The sequence below is a fragment of the Nasonia vitripennis genome, chromosome 2, assembly GCF_009193385.2.
Source record: "Nasonia vitripennis strain AsymCx chromosome 2, Nvit_psr_1.1, whole genome shotgun sequence".
Taxonomy (NCBI): domain Eukaryota; kingdom Metazoa; phylum Arthropoda; class Insecta; order Hymenoptera; family Pteromalidae; genus Nasonia; species Nasonia vitripennis.
The window spans coordinates 29,501,004-29,518,397 of NC_045758.1; the positions used below are offsets into that span (position 1 = coordinate 29,501,004).

A 17,394-nucleotide genomic window follows, 5' to 3' on the forward strand; every position below is an offset into this window, starting at 1 on the left:
TGGATAGTGATTGTTTGGTTTGTGTATTTTCGTCAAAATCAGTCAGTACTGAGGTATTGCGTGTTAGTAATTGTGGAAATCGAAAATCGACTATGCAACTATCTTCGCTGACTAAAGACTATACTAGTGTACATGGAAGGGCCAATTCAAATAACTAGCTTTGTATGTATGATCGTGGTCAAAATCAAACGTGTCCAAAGTATCAAAATTATTTCTGCCCATTTACTGTGAATTCCAGGATTTTTCAAAACGTACAAAATTTCCTGATACTTCAAAAATTTCACGGTTTTCCATGACTGGTAGATACCCCGTGATAAGCAAGTTCCAAAGAAGCTGTTTAAATAAAACTCTTGCGGCATCAAGTGGCAGCGGCGAGAATCGCGTTACAAGACTCGAAGCATGAAACCATACCCTACGTCGGTTACGTAGAACGCTGCTTCGCAGCAATGAAACCTTCTCTCTAGAGATATTGCAGCAAACGATAATTCATCGTTGTTTTCGAGAAATGTTATGATTTATTTTTGTCCTTAAATTATAAGTAATGACCAATTTTCTATATTTATTGTGTTCCCTTGATCGCTTCAAAAACCGTATCTTTTTCCTGGGTCTTTTAAGAAATCGAATAATAACGCATTCACATTTTTTATTAAAATTTTCATTTTTTTAAAGCCTGGGGGTGCACGCGTCGTACGATGTTTTCGTTTCGAATAAACAAAATCGTTGGATAAATTAATTTAATGGTTCGTGTTATTCCAAGCATATACTGCAGAATCCAAAATTCCAATAACAAAGTTCGATATTTCAGTTATTCCCAGCAGGTCGAATGAATAATAATTTATTTCATTTGTTCAAATTCCACGTGCTCGCGCGGTCTATAATTTAAAATGAAATTGCAATTTCTTGCTCTCTAGCAATACAAACTTTGCAATTAATAAACCAACACTTCCCAGCGTTCTCCATCACCCAAACAATCGTCGTGTCCCCTGCCACAACTCAAGCAAAAAAGTTCAGTTCACCAGAAGACACGTCGCACATCAAAGTGTACCAAAGCATGTCACAAGTACACACAGCACTCGTCAAATTCCGCTCGTCTCGCGCGACTTACCATCGGCGGCATTGAGACGAGCCGCCGCGGGAATGATGTCAGCCGTATACGGAAGTGACATCAGTTGGTTAATATATAATGTGTGGACTCGCTTCGCCGGTCGTCGCCGTGTCTTCTGCAGAGAGACGCATCAGCAGTGCGGGACACGATGATATTTCAACGGCCTTGAGAGAGCAGAGTATAGGGACCACACATGTGTGTCTGCGCGGCGATCCACAAGTGTCTCTTTCGCCTGGTTGGTTTGATGAAAATATGCCTTTGCTCTTGACTTGGCGTACAGAGTATACACTTTGCGCTGGTCCGTTTTGTTCTTTCACTTTTTGCGCGAGCTTCGTTTGGCTCCACCGCTAATTGAAGTGCCGCTCGCGGCTGTATACACAAATAAAGACTTCGCCGGGCTGATTTATGAGGCTTATGGTGCAATTTGTGTGCAACTGAGTGATGGTTACATATTTGAACGGTATAATGCACAGGGAAGAGTCGTTTTAAGCTGGCGTTAATTGAATGAGGCTTTGATTGCCACGGTAGCATTTTGTTTAACGATACTTATATACTTATATTCCAATTCTTTTTGTTGGGACGAGGTGAGACAACAAAGCAGTAGCTGAATTTTAATTGGCGTGCAAAGTTTCAATTTTAGAAATGCCATTTCTAAAATTGAATTTCCATTTCCAGCCTCGCTTTACTGCGGAAAAACACGTCCGATGTCGTCAAAGAGGATCCGAAATTATATGCGTATTTTTAACGTCGAGTCAACGTACATATCGGCTTGACGTTTGACAAATGCTGTATGAGCGCTGCGACGCAAATTGTGCCAAAGTATTAAGGTATGATTAAAACAAATCCGATATGCCCGCAAGTTAGGCTCATACGGTAATTCATGCTCAGCTCTCTCGAGCAAGAGAGAGCGAGGAATAAATATTACCATGTCTTCGCAGAGCAGCAGTTGCGGCGGTAATTATCGAACGAGAAATTGCTGAAATCTGCGCTCGATACCCAATGAAAAAAATGGCTTTCATAATTGACCGGCTCCTTCGATATGTGCGCAAATATTTGCGCATAAACGTGCATTCGAGAGCGGCATGTATACGAAACCACGAAAGAATTATTGGTAATAGCTACAATTAAAATCTTGATAAATGTGAAGCGGCTAGCCCGTTACTTATGTACTTTGCCGATGATTTTTAGCGGGAATTATTGTTATAGTCTTTTTCTTTCGAAAATTTAAGCCGCACAATAAATTATTGCGCGCGCAGGTATTATAATGATACGTCCTGTACTATACATTTTCTCGAAAAATATTAGAAAGTATCGGCGAATTTCGACGATGCGGATATAATGCTATGCGCTTATTACACACAGTGTCAATAAAATCCTATAGAATACATTTTTCATCTTTTAGATACTATTCTGATGCACAGTATCGTTTATATTCTGTTACGCAATATTAAATTTCAAAGTCTCTCTCTCTCTCTCCCCCTCTCTCTCTCTCTCTCTATCTCTCTCTCTCTATCTCTCTCCAAAAACTACTTGGTGAGCAGCCGAGGATGAAGCTGCTTGGATCTCAGTCTACATCACACTTTTAATGCGGCCTATTGTCGGTCTCAAGCCCGAAGAAAACGCAGAGAGAAAGTGTTGTTAATAATTGTAAAATCGTCCTCATTTAACAAATGATAATCGCGCGCTTGAAATCGAACTATAAGTTCTAAACACGAAACGAACCGACCTAATATTCCCGGGCGCGGAACGCGGGAGGAAACCAGACGTTTCAGTCAACCATCGGCACTGGAATGCTGCATCTCTCGCAGTCTTCTATATTTAGATGTACACGTAAGCCACGTCATAGGTATATGTAATATTATAATATACTCTTGTCAGTTTTATTACTCTTTTTTTATGGATCGATTCTTTCAACTCGAATTTTCACTGCCGAGGACCTCGGCGGTGACGCAATGCACCAGCTGATATTGGATTTGTCAATGTAAACGGGGAAAACGTTCAATTGTCGAGCCCTTGGAATATGCGTTGTTATCGTAATGTGTGTTTTAAGAACTCTGACGTGTAAACTCTGTCTGCCACAAAATCATCAACCTTATTAGTACACAATTATACTAAATTAAACGCCAAAACTCTACATATTCTAGCTCCCACAGACAAATGTGGGGAATATTTCATATGCAGAGCCTATACTATAAGAAAGTCTATAGAAGAAAGAATCATCGATCCAATGGAGAGATGTTTATGAAATACTATAAACATCTGATTAGACTGGCACTGGCCCTTACCAGTGAGAACAAGAGGGAACGCAGTCTGGTCCCGACCGAGTAACTGAGTAGTCGCATTGAGTGCGAGTCTTATATATTGATTAGCTGAATAAATCTTATATTATAATTATTAATTAAATGGGTTGTGTCTTAAATTATTCTTAGTTAAATAAAACCTCCTACACAAAATTAAAAAAAAATACCAGTCTTTCTCACAATTAACAACACAACACATCGGATCACAGCGCAGTACAAAAGCACTTACATCCATCTTCGGACGTCACGCGAATTCAGAACTCGGCCGAGTTTTTGTACGGATTAGCACCGCCGCCGCGACCGTGACTTTCATTGGCTCTAATTGATCCGAGCCGCTGCGGAGGAACTACATACCACTGGTGTGCATCATGGTTTTGTTTATCGGAGCCTCGACCCTATTTAATATGCGCTCGAAACGATGTGCGTCCGGAAATCGCTTGCCTTCGGTTTCCGCTGATTATTGGAGCCCCCCAGGACGTGAGTTAAGTGGGTATATCAGTGTCGGTGATTCTGTAAACAGGCGTTAACTATAGTATGATACAAAAATGTATCGTGTCATATTTCCCCGTAAAAGTTTATCCTGGAATTACAAACAAGCCGATCGTCGAGCCTCATCTCGGCCGAATCAAAGAATGCGCTCAGCGGCACTGCGTTTATCTCGGCGACTCTCGTCATTTTCGAATGAACGATTTCGCCACGCTATATGTTCTGGGAGAAGACATGCGTGAGTATAACCATGTGTATTTTCCACGAACGATGACCTCATTTTTGCACTTCTGTCGCGCGCAGTGAATGATGCCACCGTGGACACTTGGAATCGAAGCATCGATTGGAAAGTGTGTGATTTATACGGGAGAACGTCATCGGCGCGAGAAACTTTATGCATAAAGTCTTCTCGAGTTGTTGCGGGAAAGTCGCTTTGTTCGCGATTTTATTAATAACCAGCGCGTTGGTCCGCAGAATATTTCATTTATTATTTTCGAATTTCCTTCATTTTTATGAATATTCGATCGCTGAAAACCAATATAGATACGTTCGCGTATGAAAAGGCCCGATACCCCGAATCCAAATTGAATCAAAACTTTCGCGATACTAATAAAATTTAGCTTCGCATAAAACTCCAACCGGTATTTTTACCGGTAGAAAGACTTATTTCCCTTTCATTAGCGGATATTCACGAAATAATAGCGAAATCCTTGAATAAAAATAATAAAAAACAGAAAACATTTCAATCCGACCGTAATAACGCAAGAGGCAACGTGCGCGAGCGTAACGCAAACACGCAAAGGCTTCGCCGATATTAAACGCGCGACCAATTAACGGCCGTGTTTATTTTATCCCAGTAGCTTCCAAACAATAAGCCGCCGCATATGTAAGGTCTGCATAATAATGCCACGTCGAAAAGTCAGAGTCGATGTGTATAATAGAGTAGCTATTTTACCCTCGATATACAAGCCACGTGCGCGTATGCAACTAAAGCAAACATCGCGGGCGCGCATTCGACGGGAAAATCAAAGCACTTTGAATATTCTAAAACAGCTGTTGTTATCATCCCTGGTAAATTAATTCGAAATTCCCGCCTCTCTCTCTCTCTCTCTCTCTCTCTCTCTCTCTCTCTCTCTCGCGGATTAAATTCAATTATCACGGCGTGTTACGCAATTTCGCGAGTTAATACCCATCGGGAATTTTTTTATTTCCAAGAGCGCGCACGCGTGCGATCGAAATCGACTGCAATAATTCCAGCCCGCGAATCGTGGCTGAAAGGGCGGAAACGTAATAATACCGTCGTCGCCCTTCGCTCGTGAGAGAGAGAGAGAAAACCCGTGTCTGCAAGGCAACAAGGCCAAAGGATAATTGTTTGCTGTTTGTATATATAGCATACACACGATCGCTCTCTCGGGATCTCGTCTCTTTTCAGCTGCAAAATAGTCGTCACCCTTTCGCTGTAAAGAAAGTAATGGTGCAGAGATTATTACACGGAAGTACATACACACACACGTATACACGGCTCTCTGACGAGGGAGGCTTTCTCCCTCTTCTCTCTCCTGAGCTGATAACTTTTTTATTACAGCCCCGAGAGCTCGTCGTCGTCGGGGGTTCTTCTTTTTTATCACCGCCTAAGTGTGTTACCGAGTGAACCCTTCCGCCTCTGCCGCCGCGATAACCCACTGCGCGGGCAAAAATAGAAAACACACGCGGTAAAACTCACAGTCCGGCACATATGTATGTATGTATGTACGTGTATACAGGTCTCCAACGCGAGTCGATGCAAAGGGCGAGATTGAAGGGTGCAGCTCGTGAAGATAAAGCCCCGAGTCGCAGGGGTGTGGTTGATTACCCGGCCGCGTAATGTGCGCCTGATGACATAGACCTGATCGCGTGTGAGTGTTCTCTCTCTTATGTAAGAAAAAGGTTTGCGGAGAAGTGTAGGTGGGTGTTTTTTTTTAACGAGGCTTCTTGAAATCCAGCTGACAAAGAGGGTGGAATGGAATCGGGAGACCCTTGATCTCTTTCATCATGTCGGAAGATATTGCACAGCTCTCGGCGGAAAAACTTGTGCAAAGTCGAACAAATCAGACGCGCGCATATTACCGTAACGAAGCGCAAAAATAAACACTCGGCCGTAAAATCCAACGTGACGTAAGTGCAGCCCGGCTAAACTGCGCGCAAATTTACGATACGTACGCGTGTCTCTCTCTCGAGCAATAAAATTTTTATTCCCGCGGTATAGTTCACGTCGAAAAAAAAATCAAATCAGCGCGTAATGCGCCCACCTCACCGGCGATAGTATCAATTTCGGCTTCCGCGTTCGATTTTTCTCCTACATACATGTAAGAGCCGGGTTACACGCATACGTTGAAGTTGCTGCAACGGAGCTGAGCTGTATGGATACAAGTATAGGTGTACACGGCTACCGGCTTGTGCGCCCGAGCGTGAAATAATCGTTAGCGAATCGAGCGATCGGATCGATTAACTCGTAGCCGATCTACGAGGCGAAAAAAAATATGGTCTTTTGTGCAGCTCTTTATTATACTCCTCGTGTACGAGCTGTGCCGAGGAGCGAGGGCTATTTATAATTTTCGCGCTCGGCTGGACTTTTTTCGGGCGCGTCTTTGTGTGTTGTTGCGCCTTTCGCACGCGGCCGTGACACTGGATGACGCGTTGAGAAAATATTTTTTTTTTACGGTGATGGGAGAATGATGAATAACACGGGAACTTTTGTTTTTGTGTGTAGAGATATAGATAATTGTTGATTGAATGGACTGGATCACCGTCTTTTTCTGCTGATTAGGTATGCGCGAGTCTGGTTGCGTTACGCTTGGTGAACCTGTATTGAACTACAATAAAATGAAATAATTTCAATAATTTGTCTATACGTGATTTGTTACTAGCAAAAGCAAGACTATGGCTATTGATGCGATTTTCTTTAAAATGTAGGGTGTATTATATAGCGTTTGTTTTGCTAATCATGAACAATAATACTTTACTCGTAGCTCAAACCAGAAAATAACTCTCCTTCGTTGATCTCTTTATTTATACACATACGGCTTAGTGGTTTTATCATCGCTATACACAATATACATGCACACAGACAGTATACAGCCGCATACGACGAAGGAGTCTCTCGGCGCGCAGTTTGAATTATGAGGATCGTACATCAACGACTGCAAAGCCCGTATGCACTCGAACGTATAAAACTTATGTAATCCCTTCTTTATAACCTCTCCTCCTCTTCTCTCTCGTCGTCGAACGTCTTACTTCTTCCGGACGAGCGCGCTCTTATCCCTTGCGCGAGTCCGGAAGATCGATTACTCGCTGATCTCCGAGCTATTCAATCGTCGTTATTGCACGCGAGAACCACAGGACTACCATATTTTTTCGGAAAAATTTCTATTCAGACCGGCTAATCAAGGCCGCAGGAAGATGATCGAAATTATGCTGAAAAAAATAATTTCACAGAGAGGATAATATTTCAAATCAATAAACGGCAAAAACGATCAATCCATACACTTGAAAGGGCGGCGCAACAAAACATGTCGCGTCCACCGGGAAAGGTTTCTCAGCGCGTAACTCGCTCGGAAAATACACCTTCAATTTCACAGATAAAGATCGCGTTACACGCAGTCCCGCAAACGGATTCCTCCTTGTCGCGTCCATTATCCAAGTCATCGCTCACGCTTCGAAATGGTAAATGTGACTCTCCGTCGCCACAAATTCTCTTTACCTTAAGGAGCTCGCTGTGCTCGTATTAGCTCCATACGGAGAGGGAAAATCAGTTTTAAACGCTGTACTCTCTCTCTCCCTCTCTCTCTCTCTCTCTCTCTCTCTCTCTCTCTCTCTGCCATGGATAAATGCGTTAGCGCAAATTTAAATCTTATACACCCGTTTTGGACGTTTACAATTAGTTCATTCGGGGGATTTAATTCGAGCGTATTGTTGAGGGATAATACCGAAGTAGCTGTTATCTGCGCTCTCTTGTTTGACTAATTCATTATGTCCGTCGATGCTGAAGGTTGGCTGGGATTTATTCAGCTAACAATGCGTTTCGACTGTGGTCGAGCTTAAAAATGAAATAAATACAGCGGATGCTGTTTATCGGATGAATGATATGAAATATTAAGCGACCTAATTCGCTTCCGACTGTTCGAAGAATCGAAAAATAAACGAATTGGAAGCCTGTCAAGCGAGAAATAATTAATGGAGGTGGAAAACGAGAGCATCGTCGGTTAAATTGATCGAATGTAAAATTAAATAATCAGCTCTCGTCGATCACACTTTGTATACTAGGATTTCAATAAATTCATCAATTCAATCAACCCGTGTACGAAACCCTGGTATTTTTAGCGTCGCGCTGTGTTTTAATTTAAAAAAACTGACGTAATGCCAAATTCAAATCCACGGTATACCGTATACCAACACGTGTACTCGCCGAACGAAACATCCACACCTTATACGTCTGTACAAGCTCTCTAAATTAAACCAGACACGTTCTCGCGGAGAAACATTGGCACGATTCTAATCGTTTCAAGACGAACCACTCGTCACTCTCAAGATTCGCCATAGGAAAGAAATCCGTCCACGGTATTTTGGAGCCAATGTCACACGCGCGCAAGGTGTTCGATAAGGACAGAGAGTCGCTCATGCAAAGCGACGATTAGGAGCCGACATGGATGTCAAGTTCGTCGCGGCTTTCGCGAGAAACTTAATTACTTTCTATGTGCGCGATGTTGTCGTTGCGTCAGCAGGAAGTCCATTTTGAATCTGTGCCGCAGCACGGTGAGCATTCACTTTTTTCTGCGTCGCGGCTGAATATGTGACTAATTTACGTAGTTCGCGGCGATGAGGTCTCAAGAACGACGTTGAAAATTTTATTTCTACATTTGAAATATCCAACGTTCCGATGGTTTAACCCTCTCGAAGAACCATCATACGAAAATAAAAAGAAACGTTCGGATTTCCATTCGTCAGGCAAGTAACTAAACCATCCGGCGCATCGAGCCAATCGAGGCGTCAAATCAATCACGATTGCCTCTCTCGCGAAGCTATATACTCTGCTGTACCAAGGCGAGAACTACGGGAAAACGGGGGCGACGTTTGAAAAACCGCCAGACGACGAGATGGAGAGAGCGTTACATAAGGCGCGAAAACAATGAAAACGTCTGATCGGCACTGCGCAGCCTTAATGGAATTCCCAGACGACGGATGTGAAGGAGTGAGAGACACGAAGGCGTCGATCGTCCAGAAAGAGTGTAAGCGCGCCCCCGGAGCTTCGCGGAAATGGCTAATGGACGTCACATTATTGCATGCGAGCTTTGATTTTCCAGCGTGGTATCAGCGAGATTTTATTGACGCGAAATGCTCGTGGATGTGGAGAGACCTTGTATTTATTTATTTGCGCGAGATGTTCGATGCGCTTTTCACGGATGGAGGGTTTCATGGGAAACGATGGATATACAAGAGTTATGATAGATCGTTGTCCGCGTGACGCAATAATTTTCGCCGCGAAAAGTTGATTTTTATCAAGGATCGGTTTTAGCTCTGGAAGATGAGTTATAGCGCCGATCTAGAAATAGAACGACAAAACGTGCGTCCACGTGTTACGTTACATCCCATAAGTGTATCAGCTTGTATTGGATTATAGATCGGCCGCTGGTATCGAAGCGTATCGATCAGTCTGTGAGATATTACACTCGATGCAATGTGTGCTTATGGATGAAGTCAACGCTAAAAGCGTGGGATGCGTCGTTCCGTAAATAGAAAGACGGAATCGAAAATTCGAAGAACGTTTGTGTCTTGAAAGTGACAAAGAAACTATTGCGTTTGTGCAACGTATTTATTTTTTCACAAAATTAAAAATTTTTTTAAGTATTTATTCAAAATAATTTTAGAATGTAGTGTACACTGCGACAGGATTATTGAAAAAGCACGAAACAAACAAATATTCTAGATTAAAAGTTTCATTAGACGCAGCAAGTCAATCGGAGAATCGTCTAAACTATAATATCCGCAACAGCAGGCGCAATCGCGATTGCCAAATACATATAATGCGTTGGTCGCAACTTGTACAACGTATAACATCCACGCGATAGCACTGCGGCATTTTCTCGTAAGCTATACGAGTGATCCTTGACAGAGTCGATCTTCTTTAAAAGGCAATAAGTGAGTATGTGGTTTATCTCATCGCTCTTTCACCGCACGTGCGTCGAACCAATGTAACTTGTTCGAGTACTTTTTTTAAAAAAAAATGCGTGCATTACTTATGATCCTCCTCGGACCGCATTTGAGGATGAAAATTAACCTTGTGGCTAGTCTAAAATTTATATTGAAACATTTTTAATTTAAATATGCAGTCCTGCTGCAAATATATATGTTCGTCCTATGCGGCCGAGAGAAGGAATTTAGAATTAATTTTGTTAAACCTCTGGAATTACACTACCTCATTATAAATGTGCACCGAATTTACCGAAGCGTACTTTATTTAATTACCGCAAACCAAACAGAAAAGTTGACGTTTCGAAATTCCGAATGTTGATTCTCGTCGGCGAATTGAAACTCGTATACGCATGTATGACGGACTAAAAACTTCATCGCACAATGAATTTATCATTTGGAAAGTTTGAATATGGCATACTGATGTAATTTAAACTCGAGTTTCACAACGTACTCACGTTTATACGTGAATAATTTGCTTCACTTAAACTTGAAATTAACTGAACATTTACTGTAACAAAATAAACTAGCAACTACTAAAGGTGTTTTTTTAGTTGATATATATTAATTAATTAAATAAAAGAATATGCGTGTTTTTTATAGCGCGACAACAGTAACGAAAAGCTTTATTTTCATTGACCTAAATTGAAAGGCGAACCTCTCGGGGAATAGAATGAAATTAGATGTATATTGATCGAGCGGTGTGTAACGCAATGAATTTTTTCAAATTACCGAGACAGGCAGGGGAGGAGCCAATTTTTACACCTAATAAAGCATGAAAGTCTCGTCAAAACTTTCGAATATTCAAGTATCAAAACCCTAATACTTCCTCGTATACGATCCTTCCAGGCCTAAAAAAACAACATCCATAAAACCTCCAGCTCGGTTTGTAATGTCACTCTAATCACGACGTTATAATCCGTAAAACTCTAAAGCACTACTGCAGGCGAATCCGAGCAAAGGACTAAACTCGAACTGGCAAAGTATACACGAGAGAGCTGTGCTGTTTTCCGAGTGTTACACACATACGTGAGTGAGTCGTGGTCGCGATGTGTATATCACATTACCGCAGGTGAAAAGCGGCAACTAATTGCTCGCCGCACGGAAGATTGTCTGACGAGTCTGCGATAATCGAACGATTCGCTGCGGCGTGTAATCTAATGGAGGGTAGAGTTTTACTTTGATTTCTCTATTTATAGACCCCGAGCGTGACTTTCGCACATAGAAGTTGAATGATTACAAATTGGATTTTAGGTATAGCTCATCGCTACTTTCTATGCAGTATCAGAGGGGAAAAAACGGAATGATTGGATTTAAATTCAGATAGGATTCTTTTTCCCCGAAAAATACGTATAAAATTTTGTTACATCCAAGGATTTCGTGGAATCGAACAAGCATCGCACACAAGTGCATGGAAGATTGGAGTTCTTTTAGAGCTTTACGGGGAAATTCATCAGAGCAGATGAATCAGTGATCGATTGCGATGTTCAAATTAATCAGAAGTTCGCTTTCTACTTCGATTTCTTACTCGCAATCCATTCTCAACCCTCCTAGGTACACGCCATGTACGTTCCCATCGCACACACACACACACACACACACGCCCATCTAGTCAATTTCATCTTTTTGACCTACTCCCTCGCTTTTTCTCCAAGTATATTTTTATACAGTGTATTAGACTGTATATGCTCGTGTTTGTACACGCAAATCCAGACTAACATGTGCTAAAAAAAGTTTTCTTTACCACGCAATTTGCTAGATGAATTTTTTAATTTCCAACTCACACGCGAGGCGTGCGAGCTTTCCTGTTTTAGCTCTTTTTGTGCAAAAAAAAAAAAATACAGGTGCGTATTTTTCCAGCTGTATCCGCGGATTCATCTATTTTTCTTTCACGCTTTGATGCTTTTCGTTTGCATATTTTATTCGTTTTGCTGCGATGGTAAATATTTTCATTCCAGCTTTTACGCGTCGACTTTTTATTATATTTATTTTCCATACTAATAAATATTCATTTTTAAACGATTGACTTCATGTATACACTGTAATAATTCTACAAATTGAAAAAGCTCCGTTCGAATTCAACCAATAGCCTCGAAACCTCTCTTACCTTGCGCCAGCCTTACGCAACAGCGCCCAAGAATCCCAGAAACTACGACAAAAGCATCATCATCCCCGGCAAACAAATTTCAAGGGATTCTTCTCTCTCCCTCGCCTCGTCTTTACAACTTTTCGCGCATACAAAAGCTCGTTCGATATATCGGCCGTCGAATATCTGACTCGTCTCACATATGCAACGCAATAATGCCTCGCAAAAACTCATACATACGAGGATCGAGGACGAAAAAGCTCGATGTGTGTGCATATCTCTCGCGTATAAGCCACGAATTCCGAACGTGTATGTCTGTGTGTGTGTGGGTCTGGTGTGCCTATATATAGTCGAAAGATAAGAACGATAAGGCAACGGTCGTGTGCCAAAAGCGAGCATTTTGTATTGGAAGTTGCGAAATTAAACGGAGAGACACGCTGAGTTTGACGTCTGCGCCAGAGTAGGATGGAGCTGGTGTGTATTTACAAGCGGCGGTATGTACGGGCGTATGTGAGAGGAATGATTCGATTAAAGATTTTGGCAGGCACACTGCACGTGAGGTGGTTTTATTTTTCGGTTGCTTTCTCCCCGAACGTGTAGCTTTTGCGGACTACGTGGGAGTGACAGTTCTGGGCTATACACGCGTAACAACGCAATTTTTACGTCGTCTTTTGAATTTCTCGACGTTTATATACTTGAAGTATTGAAAAACGTGAAAATGATGGGCTGTGATTTTGCAGTTTTCGTTGGCTAATTAATTAATTAAAATTCAGAAACTAGAAATCCGTAGCTCTCAACCCTTTCTTCGACCTCTTGAAAACACACCCATGCATACTATACACAGCCCATATAGTATCTCGTGACTCTCCCCCTAACGACAAACAGAAGCCCTCTAAAAACGTCTCCGCTACACACACGGTAGGATAGACAGTCCGCTTGGGATATCCTCGTAACATCCTGCAACATACACACACACACACACGAACGCACGTACGGGAGTCGTGACCGGTTTATGCGGCTCGACACGCGAGCAACGCCAGTCAATTCCGCAACAAGATCGATGATCCTCCGCTCGTGCATACACCTAGAGTACGGAAGAAGTCGAAGCGGAAGGACTATGTGTCTAAGGAGAGCTTGAGGTGCGCTTGGTACGAGAGCACGTTGGAGATGTATGTGTGGATATAGAGTCGTGAGGAGGGTAAGATATTTTCGGCACGACGTCGTCGGTGCACCTGTGGCGTTGTGATGTATTTAGGGTGGCCGAACTGTCATCAGTATTGTTTTGCGGGGCTCTCGTTGTTTTTGGCGGGATCTAGTTTATAGGTTTTAACTAGAATTTTTGTACTACTGTTCAAGTATATATCGTATTGAAAATATTTGACTCAATGATTATTAATTGTATACCATTCGATAAGCTTCGAGAATAACCGATTATGGTCAATGAGCTGTTTTAATGAGAAATTCTTCATGTGGTGTGTAATTATGATAAAGCCCTTTGTAAAATAATAAACGTTAATGGTTCGAGATAACGCGATACGAAGATAATTAAAAATTCCAAGCAAACGCAAAAAAAAAATCTGTCGCGTGTTCTTTCCATTAAGAAACAGCGCATAACGCGAAATTAAAACACTTGTTGAATCGGCAAAAGTTTCTCGTATCACCTCAGATCGCCAGAAAAAGTGTCGCAGTTTATTAAACGCGATATTAATAAAATCTTCGACACAGTTTTTTCGCACAGCTCTCCTTCTCTCTCTCTCTCTCTCTCTCTCTCTCTCTCTCTCTCTCTCTCTCTCTCTCTCTCTCTCGGTATTCACGCACATACACGAGGCTTGATTTATCGAGGGATATTTTTACTGCACTTGTAACTTTCGATAAGGCGACAAACGTAATTTAAAATTTAGGTCAAGCACGCCGATTAAGATAGGCAAAAAGTTGCACTATAGTCGATTATACGCGAGGCTGAGATGGCATTGGCCAATGAATTACGAATTCCACGGAGTCGACCACGAGGAGACTCGATGCGACGAGGTCCAGAACTCGTGTATACGCCGAATTCCTTAAAGAATTAATACACAAGCGCGTCGCTACACTAACCTTTCTAAACAAACCCACGGTATCAAGATCAAGGAAAAAAAAACAGAAGAACGACTCCGATCGACCCGAATCAGATCACCGAAAAAGATCTCCCAAGGTCTTCATAAAGCGTCATACACACGAGGCGGAACTTTGCGCGCGCGCGCGTTTCCAAAATACGACTCCGATTTTCGATCCTCTATATACCTTTTCTAAACACCCGATCACCCCATAACGATCTCACCCATAGCACACTTGAAAAAAATCTCCGGTCGCTGCACCGCGTCGCTGCTATACTCGCCATATTAAGCAACGCCAGGCGCAACGACAAATTATGTGCCAGCTATTATATACACACGCACACGCAGAAGGTAGAGAGAAACGTGGGCGGCCGGAGAAGGACACGCATTACAAATATACGCGCAACGGCGGGAAAAGAATGAAAGGCGGCTCTGCTATGGCTTACTTACTTCGTTGCTGTTGCTGCTGTTGGACTTGACGGGCGCTGCAGCTACGCGGCTGATGCCGATGCCGTTCATCCTGACTCGAGCCTCATGCACTAGTTCTACTGGTGACGACGACGACGACACTTTGCTCGAGAGATCCTCGGTTAGAATTTCGCGAGAGACTGCTGATGCGGATTAGGAACGCGAGGCGGCTGCTCTGACATTTCCTTGAATTCTCTGAGCGCGGCTGGTCGTTTTTTTTTTTTTCGACGAAGTTTCACTGGCTTCTAATGTCTACTGCTGGAACGAGCGGGTAATGTGTGTGCTTTCTTTCGGAATGCGTTTTGTTGCTTTTTTTCTGCGCAGCGAGTGTGCATTCGAGGCTTCTCGGAAGGAGTTTAGTTTTTGCGGAGCCGAGAAAATAAGTTTTAAAATTCTTTTCAATCGATTAAATAATTGAAGTACACGGTATCTCTCGCGAAAATATTTTATTCATTTTGGAACATTTCTTACTATACTATAGCTCTCTCGTTGAATGTTTGAATAAGTTAAGCGGAGATTATGAGCGAAACGTCTGCGCGCAGCGCATAACAAGTGTTTTTATGAATTTCAGCAGCTACTTCTTCAAGTGTCCCGGTACACTGACTCGGAAACGTCACATAACTCAACAGCCTCCGATTTGCATGCTTCTCGTTTGCTCGAGAATTACAAATTTTCCGCCTTCTAAAATTTCAATTTTCAATCTGTATCCCGCTCTCTAAAATTTAAATTATCAAATTTACAAAAGCTCACTACGCATAATTCATGTAACAAAACGCGAAAACAAAGCACACACACACGCGCGGGTAAAATCCAACGCAAAGGCAAAGCGAGCGTATATTCGCGCGTCCGAAATCACGTTACTTCGATCGCGCCTCGATTTCGAGTATAGGCAGAGCCAGAACGCGCCACTGCTGAACTGTGCGCGTTTTCAAGCGCGAGTCGCGTCTGCGCGTTGCCTCGAAAAACGCACGTGGTGCAGTGTGCTGCACAGGAGTCGATCCTGTTTTATTATTTTTTCTTCTTCTTCTTTGCCGCGCTCGAGTGACTATACGCTATATTTAGTAGTGACGCGGGATTTTCGGAGTCGAGATAGTGTGATTTTGAAAAAGTGTATAAGTAAAGATTAAGGAGCTGATTTTTTATGGGCCGATTGCATTTTAGAAGAATAAATATTTATTAGCCAAGGCGAAGAGTAGCTTCGTAAATTTTGCCGGTGAATTTCGTCAGTATAGTTTCGACATTAACACTATAGCTAGAAGATCACGAATCACACAGATTAAGACAGGTATTATAATATATACACGAACTTCCTAAATTGCCCGCGACCTCGTGATTTTATTTCCCTTTTATTTTTATTGACCGAGAGAGAGAGAGAGAGAGAGAGAGAGAGAGCCGTGTAATTTTCACTTTATTAACGGGACAAGGATTGAGACTTAGCCTGACGGCTAATTACAACACTTCGACGCTCGGCTCGCGTTTTACGGACTTATTTTATCGTAAAGTACGAATCTTTGCCATCAATTTTAATAATACGTATACGCCTGGCACACGTGCTCCGCAATACCGATCTACGATAGCTTCGAATGAGCCATTAGCATTGCGTATTACTTATTTATCAAAAAATCTATGTCAGCACGCGCATAGACGATTAAAATCAAACGAAACGTTCAATTACACCAAACAATCAGCCGAACCGAAGAAAAACAAAGCTTCACACCGTAAGTACAGCAGCAAAGCCTTCTGACGTTTACGAGCGCATACAGCCGCGGTTAAATATACGTATACACCCTAGCGATAAGGAATTCGGATAGTACTTAAATGTGGGCGATTTACGATCCGCGGAAAGACGAGAGAGAGAGAGAGAGAGAGAGAGAGAGAGAGAGAGAGAGAGAGAGAGAGTGCCGCCCTGCCAGTCGACGCTCCAAATGCATCAGCACACTGCACACGTGATATTAATTTTTGCGCTTTATCCGCGCGGCTCTGTTTTTTGCGCGGCGGCGGCGATCGACTGCTTCTATATACTCAACACACACCGAAAACCGGATTCGCCTCGAAAACACTTTCGAAACGAGAGAGGTTTACGTTTTCGCTGAGCCAGCATAGCGCGCCGGCGGGATGCAGTCGTCGCGGGCTGAAAAAACTGTACATTCGTCACACGTGATTTAATAGCCGAGCGAGCACATATTACACGCAGGTTCGTATTAATTTCCTGACGCTGCGAGTGCATCCGATATCGCACTGGATATAACGATATTCGAGAGACGCACCATGAACACAAGACACATCACTGACGTTACCAAAAATCATCACAACAGAGAGTAGCGTAAAAATCTCGATCCGTCCAACACGCTCACACACACACACACGCGCGCGCGCGCGTCACGTCAAACTCGGCCAGCGATATACGTTCGAGGTAAGTGATACACAGGTATGATATATACTTAAGTAGACACACAGCAACACACACACACACACACACACACACACAGGTAATATATACAAGTCGCGCGTGCGTCTGTCCCAAAAAAGGCGAGAAGCCGGCGCAGGCGCGCGCTCACCGTACGTATACTGTCTGTCTCTCCTTGTGGCGTGCGAGCGCTCGACTGCCATGCCATGCGCTCGCGAGCCGCG

At 42.8% G+C, this 17,394-nt stretch overlaps 1 protein-coding gene across 3 annotated transcripts in view; it reads right to left on the reverse strand.

Annotated features, from left to right (window-relative positions):
- Nucleotides 1-17,364, reverse strand: part of LOC100120714 (four and a half LIM domains protein 2) — a 100,577-nt gene extending 83,213 nt beyond the window's left edge. Inside the window, exons 1-2 of one of the 3 annotated variants that reach the window (XM_031925025.2) lie at nt 17,031-17,364; nt 14,746-15,018 (exon numbers count right to left, since the gene is read on the reverse strand). In XM_031925025.2, the coding sequence (XP_031780885.1) occupies nt 14,746-14,814 (69 nt within the window). In that variant the 5' untranslated portion in view covers nt 14,815-15,018; nt 17,031-17,364. Of the gene's footprint in view, nt 1-14,745; nt 15,019-15,234; nt 15,643-17,030 lie in introns of those variants that run through there. The other 2 variants (XM_032597284.1, XM_032597285.1) reach the window with 2 other exon arrangements.
- Between the last annotated feature and the right edge of the window lie 30 nt (nt 17,365-17,394).